Source organism: Castanea sativa, chromosome 1, assembly GCF_040712315.1.
Source record: "Castanea sativa cultivar Marrone di Chiusa Pesio chromosome 1, ASM4071231v1".
In the NCBI taxonomy this organism is placed as follows: domain Eukaryota; kingdom Viridiplantae; phylum Streptophyta; class Magnoliopsida; order Fagales; family Fagaceae; genus Castanea; species Castanea sativa.
In genome coordinates, this window is record NC_134013.1 from 77,834,921 (window position 1) to 77,843,756 (window position 8,836).

At 37.2% G+C, this 8,836-nt stretch overlaps 1 protein-coding gene across 1 annotated transcript; it reads left to right on the forward strand.

Annotated features, from left to right (window-relative positions):
• Positions 1–8,085: 8,085 nt before the first annotated feature.
• Positions 8,086–8,559, forward strand: LOC142634880 (uncharacterized). The gene has a single exon (XM_075809131.1). The coding sequence runs from the start codon at positions 8,086–8,088 to the stop codon at positions 8,557–8,559; it is 474 nt and encodes a 157-aa protein (XP_075665246.1).
• The last annotated feature ends 277 nt before the right edge of the window (positions 8,560–8,836 follow it).

An 8,836-nucleotide genomic window follows, 5' to 3' on the forward strand; every position in this document is an offset into this window, starting at 1 on the left:
TTGCTTTCTCATTACGAACCAATGTGTTGGAATTACACACAGATTGTCCACCATTCCTTTCAGTTGAGAAGCTGCTCTCTCTACTTGCACCCCCTATGACAAAAGGGCACCTGTGTTAACTAACAATGATCAATCTAGCTAATTGATTTTGACTATTTCTACGGTGTATTTGGGATTTTGGTTCTTCAGAGCTTTTGTACTGTTATTTTAATCTCATAGCGTGCGTTTGGGGGAGATGAAAAATTAAAATTATTTCACTATTCAGCTTATTTTTGTTACTATTTATGAGTTTTACTATACTTTTTGGCACTATTTATAGGCTTCACTGTACTATTTCAACTAACTTTTACCTTTATTTACAGTACTTTCGGTAATAATTTTTCAGTTTCAGCAAAATAAGTGATATCCAAACATACCCTTACAAAATGAAGTTTTCTTCTTGAATTATCACCCAAAAAAAAAAAAAAAAAAATCTTCTTCTCATGACATAGGCATGAAAATCACGTAAAATTTCTACTTATTTATTTATTTATTTATGTGTGTTTGTTTATTTATTTGTCTTAATTAATTAATTAATCGATTTGTATTCCCATGCTGCTATTGCATATCCTATGCTTACCATAGGATTGTATGCTTCTCATGAAAATCTTATGTAGGGACCTGATTTGGTGCTCAAGTCTAAAGGGAAAAGGATCTCGGCCCAAAGAGCCCAATATAATAAATTTGTAAAGAGTGGGCTGGAAAATTAGGTTTTAATGAATCAGATAATAATTGTAGTGAGCCCAGATGAAAAGAAAATAAAAATAAAACTGTTTTGCACGAAGTAAATCTTCCTCGGCACAGTCTGAGGAGACTATATCTTATGTATATTTCTTTTGAATTTGGTTACAAGTCTAGTTCCTGATGCTATAGTTTTTTTCTCCTTCTTTTTCGATATTCTCCTTGTAAGGGGACTTCCTCTCCCTTATATATCCATCTTTTCTTCGATATCTTTCGTGTAGGTCAAGCTATTAGCTTTGATCCTTGTCCCATCAATATCTTCCTGAAGTTTTTGGGAGTAGTTGTAAGGCTGCTTACCACTGTTCAAATATCACTTCCACATTAATGCGACCAGAGGGTTAGTTGCAGAGCATTCAATGTGGTGGTAGCAGTTTTCCCTTAGATATTTCTTAACTTCCCTCTGTCTTACGTTTCCCTGATGTTTATCCTTATTGGGAGAACCCTTCGAAGTGTTGCCCTTAAGGGCAGATCAATCCCTCTGATCTCTGTCTTGCTTAACCGAAGAGGTACTCCTTCTCAGACCACCTCCCCAAGTCTTTCCATCAAAAGAATGTTTGTGGTACTCTTATTTGCAGTTCTTCCCTGTTATCTTTTGATCCTTGGACAAGGCCCACGGCCGAATATACACTTATGGGCCCTTTATCCCTACACCTTACTTATGAGTTATGATTAAAGGAGGTTGGTTAATTTTCTCAAATTTAGTCTGTTTAATTGTTGGAATTATGTTTAAAATGATTAAATTTACCAATTTTTGATAGATTAAGTTTTTGGAATCATACATTGTCAAAAAAATAAAAGTTTTTAGGATAATTAGTAATTCAATATTAATATCAGAATATGAAGTACTGAGTTCATTCCAAATTTGAATCCTACCTCCTAGTCCTCTCCCTCCCCACTATATATCTATAAAAAATACTTAAAAGACATAAAGATAAAAATACTTACAGAGGCGTGCATGCATATGTAGCTCAATCAAATATAAATTTCTCCATCAAGGGGGAGCTTTTGCTTGGGGAAATATAAATCTAGGACTGTGGTGTGACCGTGAGAGAGAAAAAGAGGAATAAATCTTATAACATTTCGTTAATTTTTGTATTCATTAGGGGCCCTATAAATTTATGGGCTTCGTAATGAGATCAGCCTATCCGATGGCTCATGATAGTATGGCACCAAGTCGCGTAATAAAAGAAATTTTCAGATGGCCAATTAAGTATATTTTAAAAAGATGTAAATCTAAAGAATGATAACCTATTAATTATAGGCAATATAATATACCTATATATCAAGTATGTTTGAAACATAATTTAACATATGTTTTATTTATTATATATATGAAACAAAAATATTTTTATACTAAGTTAGTCTTTACATTGGTCAAAATACTTTTTTATTCAAGCATTATAAACTATAAACTATTGCTTTAAAAAAACCTATAAACTATTTCTTTAAAAAAATTGATTAGAATATATTCTTTAAACATTTCAATTAAAAAAATTTTGTTAAATAAATTAGAGAATGCATAGTTAAATTTTACTAAATTACTAACTGTGTAAATAATAAACGTCAATTTACATGTTTGTTATATATCATGACAATGTCCTCCTCCCTCCATCACATAAGAGATCTCGACAAACAAGAATTGTTGGCCAATTCACCTTTTCTCAAATTTTCTAATCCAAACAGTTCAGACAAACTAAATTGGTCCCCTTTTTCTTATAATACTGCCATTGTGTCATGATATATTACAGAAATTTAGTTTCTCCCCATATAAGCCTTCAGATCTCCTCTCAATTACGTATGTGAAATTGTGAATGTGTCATTATGAGATGGCTATTGCCGCTAAAAAAATACAAGAAAGAGTTACTTTTGCTGTCTTGCACTTGTGAAGTCGCATATAGTGGTTGAGCATTAATTTGACCCAGGGTTGGCGGCTCTTTGCAATTTGCGCTTTAAAGCAGTAGAATATTAAAACAACTTGACTCAAAATTGATAATATACAATTTGAAGTTTAGATCCAGAGATAATTATGAAAAATTTGCTAAATTATCAAATGTCTAGAAAATTTAAACTACTAAAATAATTATTTTAATTATTTAATAAATTTTTTAACACTTCTTAGCCTAAACTTTCCTTTAATACTTGGAGTCCAACATGTGGAAGTTAGAGATCCAATTCAAGATCTCCTACTTTGATACCTTTATAAATTATCGATTATTTCAAAAATTAAAACTACAAATAAATTGTGAATTTAATCATATAAACAAATAGTTCTAACAATTTCCTAAGAGAATCATTGAATGAAATATTGTGGCCCAAAAATTGTACAAAAAAGGAAGAATAGTACATCACCTTGATGTTAGGTGTACATGTGTGAGTAAAGTCCCACATTGAATACAGATTAGAAGAATGAGTAGTTAATATAACATAATTGAACACATACCTATTGGACTTAGGCCTTTTGGGTTAAAGTGTATCTCTATATATTAAATTAATTACTCAAGAAAACTCTCCAAGATGTTTACCTCTCCAACACTTGACAGTATTGAAAATCTCAATTTCTCAAAGGACGGGTTTTTTAAATTTTTATTATTATTGTTTTTTCAAGTATAGTATTTTAAAAAAGATCTAATTAAGGAGTCCCTTCCAGTAAGGTGTTAGGTCCCTATGATAACAGGGTTATCTGTAGGCTTTGCGGGTTGTTTGTATTTCCTTTTGGGGTGGGAAACAAGAGTGTGAGTGAAGTGGGTTTGGTGATGGAAAGTCATACGAAGCATTGGAGTAACCTCTCATTGAATGAGAGAGAAGGTGGCAGAGTCCATCTTTGGAAGGGAAGTCTGAATGAATTTATAATTGCAGCGAAGTTTTTAACAAAACAGGCACTAAGTATTAATGCAATCATCCGTACATTTAACCCACTATGGAGATCAAAATGTGGGTTTGAAGTCCGTAATGTGGGTGATCATAACATGCTATTTGTCCTCAAGGACAAGGAGGAGGTGGACAGGATTTTCGCGACTGAACCGTGGAGCTTTGATAGACACATAGTCGTGTTGCAGCGCTACGACAAAAAAATACCTATCCAGGAATTGGTATTTAATCAGGTTGCTATATGGATTCAAATTCATGACATCCCAGGACCTTTTATGACACGGGAAGTTGTAGAAGATTTGTGTGGTAATGCTAAAGTAGTTGACAAGATGACTGATCTCTCAAATATGGTGGGTAGGAGTTATATGAGAGTGCGAGTGGTAATTGATGTCTCTCTTCCCCTTTGCAAAGGTAGGCTTATCTCCTTTGACGAGGGGGAGGAAGGGTGGGTGTCCTTCAAGTATGAGAGGCTGCCTAACATATGTTATTGGTACGGGTGCTTAAACCATTGGGTGCTTAAACCATAGTGATAAAGATTGTGATCAGTGGATAGAGAGTGATGGAAGCCTGAAGGATGAAGATAAAGAGTATAGTCCGTGGATACAAGCCACTGCAACTTTCCTAAATAGAAAATTTGTGGTCTATGTACCAGGATTCTATGAAGAAAGGAAGAAGAAGCCACAATCAACAGGCCAAGGGGCAGAGCTGACACTTGACGAGCGGCAGTGGGTCAGCCAAAATAGCCAGTCACGGTGGATAAGCCGCAAGCAAAGGCAGAAGTGGATTTTGCAGAAGAATTTAATGAGCGCATTAACATTGGTGAAGTTAAGTCTGCCCCCACAGAGAAAGAAACTTCTAAGCTCGATTTGGAAAAGGATAGCCTGGAAAAGGAATATAAAAGAAATTGATGAGGATATAAGGAGATATGAGATTAATGATAGCATTATTCCTGGTGATTTAAGAAACGTGATTAAGAATCAAGGAGTAACGGATAATTTTGAAATTCAACCTGAGGAGCCAGCTAGCAAGTTGAAGGAAAATGGGTCACACATCCAAGTGCCACCTAGGATTAGTGATCACGTGAGATCACATGAGGAAAAATCAAAAAATAACCCTAAGCAGAAAAGTTGGAAAAATATTTGTAGAGATACAAACCATGACAACTCTACAAAGACTGCTATTTTGCCTGCAAAAAGAACTCTGGCTGAGAATGATGATAAGGTCCGTGGAGATCAAAACAAAAAGAAGAAGTTGGTATTACAGAATGAAGGGAGAACAAATGATATATTGGCAGAGGCTGTTTCCAAGCCCCGCCAGTCCCAATGAGTCTACTATATTAGAACTGTTGAGGGCTTGGGAACTCGGAGACAGATTAAGAGCTTGGAGATTTAATCTGGGTACAAGATCCCTCAGTTGTGTTCTTGGCCGAAACATGGTTGACTAAAGCTAGGCTTGAGGAAATTCGGGCACATTATAAGTTTGAAGGTATGATTGAAGTCTCAAGAGAAACTGGAGGTGGTGGGGTGGTAATTCTTTGGAAGATATATTTTGATCTCTCAGTGGATACATTCTCTCCTAACCATATTGATGCCATTGTAAACAACAGAAAAGATGACATGTGGAGGTTCACATAAATCTATGGAGAATCGGATACAAGAAATCATCATATTTCTTGAGCAACTTTACGTAGATTAAAAGCTAAGCACTCTTTGCCTTGGATTTGCGCAGGCGATTTCAATGAAATTACTAGAGCACATGAAAAATTGGGAGGAAGATTACGTCCATTCAGGCAAATGATGCAAGATTTTAGAGATGTTTTAAATGAATGTGGCTTTGGAGATTTAGGGTACATGGGAGGAAAATATACATGGTGCAACAGACAATAGGATGGATACACAATTTGGGAGAGGATTGATAGGGCTGTGGCAACAATTGACTAGCTTGAAAAATTCCCAGACACAAAAGTAATACACTTGGAGTGTGGGACTTCAGACCACAAGCCAATTATAATATTCCCAATAGGTATTCCAAAAAAGATTCAAAGGCCATAGAGGTTTGAAAAAATGTGGATTGATAAGGAAGGGTGCCAAGCTTCAGTGGAGTCGGCTTGGAGGCAACCAGCCTTTGGGGATTCAATGGAACAGGTGGAAGATAAATTAAAAAGATGCCAATTGAATTTGAAATGGTGGAGCAGGAATTCATTCGGCAATGTGACCAAGCAGCTAAGGGAAAAAAAGGAAAAATAAAAAAGAGAAGAGGATGCAGTGATTGGGGGAGGAACAATGGATGGGGTGCTGAAATTGAAGAGGGAGATTAGTGATTTACTGGTGAAAGAAGAAAAGATGTGGAAGCAGAGGTCTAGAGCACTATGGCTACATGAAGGGGACAAGAACACAAGCTACTTTCATAGCCAGGCAACTCATAGATGCTAACAAAATAAAATCTGTGAGTTGAGAAATTCAGAGGGGCTGATGTGCACGGATGAGGGAGGGATTGCCCAAATCCTTATCACCTAATATCAGGAACTATTTAATTCAGCCTTTCCATGTAATTTGGATCAAGCCATGACAGATATCCTATGTGCAATCACAATCGAAATGAATAACATGTTGCAAAAGGAGTATACTTGAGATGAGGTGGACATGGCGGTGTTTCAGATGGAAGCTTTAAAGGCGCTAGGCCTCGATGGCATGTCTCCATTGTTTTTTCAATACTATTGGAAAATCATTGGGGATGAAGTTTTGGCGGCAGTACTAAATTGTTTGAATATAGGTTCCTTTCCTCAATCTTTAAATAATACTTTTATCACACTTATTCCTAAGGTAAAAAGCCCAACTCTTGTATCTGATTTTCGTCCTATTTCTCTTTGTAATATCCTTTATAAAATAATGTCTAAGGTTGTGGTAAACAGGTTGAAAAGAATTTTACCTGACCTCATATCTGAATCTCAGAGTGCTTTTCAATCAGATAAAGCCATTTCTGACTGCATATTAGTTGCCTTTGAAACCTTACACCATATGAAGAATCAGAAGTCAAAGAAAATGGGGTTCTTGGCCTTGAAGCTTGACATGAGTAAGGTGTATGATCGGGTTGAGTAGGGGTTTCTTAAAAAAGTCATGGAGAAGATGGGCTTTGGCGATAAATGGGTGAAGCTGATAATGGAGTGTATAAGTACGGCCTTTTACTCAATCTTGGTGAATGGGGAACCAAAGGGTGATATTAAACGATCTAGAGGAATAAGACAAGGCAACCCTCTCTTACCCTATTTGTTCATATTGTGCTCTGAAGGTTTAAATAGGTTAATTTAGGCTGCAGCTAGGGAGGACGAGATAAGGGGGTTTTCTTTGTGTAGGAATGGACCACGGATCAGCGACCTTTTCTTTTTAGGCGATACTTTGCTTTTTTGTAGAGCAGTAATGGGAGATCTGGTAAAAATCCAAGATATTCTGAATCTTTATGAACAAGCTTACGGCCAGCAAGTAAATAGAGGGAAGACGACAATCATTTTTAGCAAGGCTGTCACCGAGGATAGAAAAGAAGAGATATCGATTTTTTTGGGGGTGGAGGAGGTCAAAGAGTATGAAAAATATTTGGGCTTACCAGCGGTGGTTGGGAAAAATAGGAGAGCAAGCCTAAATTATATAAAAGAACGAGTATGGAATAAATTGCAAGGGTGGAAAAAGCAACTTTTATCTCAAGAAAGTAGGGAGGTACTTCTAAAAGCCGTGGTCTAAGCCATTTCAACTTTTGCTATGTCTTGCTTTAAACTTCTGGTGGGTCTTTGCCATGATATTGAGATGATGATAAGGAATTTTGGTGGGGGCAAAGAGGGGAGCAAAGGAAAATTAATTGGAGGAATTGGGAGGTAATGTGTCAACCAAAAGATCAAGGAGGTTTGGGGTTCAAAGATTTGGTTAAGTTTAATGAGGCGATGCTTGCAAAATAGGTTTGGAGGTTGCTGCATGATCAATCATCTCTATTTTTGCTTGTATTCAAAGCAAAATATTTCCCTCATGGGACGGTGTTTGAAGCAAAGAAACCATCCAGTTCATATGCATGGCAAAGTATATCAAAAGCTAGATTGGTCATAGAAGCGGGCTTGATGTGGAGAGTGGGGGATGGCTCAACCATTCGGGTGTACTAGGATAAATGGCTACCTAGAAAATTCCCTTCCAAGATTAGTTCACTACAGATATGTGCACCAGGAGATGTGCGAGTCACTTCCTTGTTCGACCAAGACACAAAACAGTGGGACTGTGTGAAGATTGATCACCTCTCTACCATTTGAAGCAACAAAAATAAAGTCCATTCTTTTATGTATCACTAATCAGGCAGATTGTATGATTTGGCCAAGATGCTAGGATGGAATATACTCGGTGAAAACTGGATATCAATTGCTATGTGAGCTAGACATAGAACAGAGCATCAGGGTCAGACATGGCAAGCAAGAGTGTTTTTTGGAGGCGCCTTTGGAAGATGAAGGCACTGAATAAGATAAAAATTTTACTATGGCGTACGTGCTCCGAAACTTTGCCTACAAGATGCAACTTACTTCGGAGGAAAGTGCTAGATGATCCGACATGCCCTCAGTGTGGTGTTGAAATTGAAAACACGATGCAAGCAAAATGGGAATGCAAACAGCTGCTCACGATATGGGAAAAAGGTATTTGGATGGATTTTGAAGGACCACCCAGCGATCTTGCATTTTACAGACCTGGTAGCTTTAGTTGGCGAGCAAGTGAAACAGCTGGAACGCTCTTTTCAACGGTAGCTTGGTCCATCTGGTGTCGCAGGAACAAGGTGAGGTGTAATGAACCGAGTGTGCCATTAGGAAAAATCCTAGAGAGCGTTGCTTCTCTACTGATGGAATTTCAAAGCCATACTCGGTCTGGTGTGAAAGCTTTGACATAGCGAGATATCAAATGGAAACCCCCAGAAGGATCTATGGTGAAGACAAATTTTGATGGGGCCTATGTTTGTAGAATCAGATCAAGCAGGGATAAGGGTGGTAGTCCAAAACCAGAGGGGCTAGGTCATGGCGGCTTTAGCTGAAAAAACACCCAAACCAGCATCCATAGAAATACTAGAGGTTTTGATAGCACAGAGTAGTCCAGTTCATCCTTGAGCTGGGTTTCACGCATTCCATTTTCGAAGGTGATGTTGAAATTATTATCAAGGCACTTGCTAA

Bases quoted from the DNA above. Each gene is read 5' to 3' on its own strand.
- LOC142634880 (XM_075809131.1), top strand. From the start codon at position 8,086: ATGGCAAGCAAGAGTGTTTTTTGGAGGCGCCTTTGGAAGATGAAGGCA.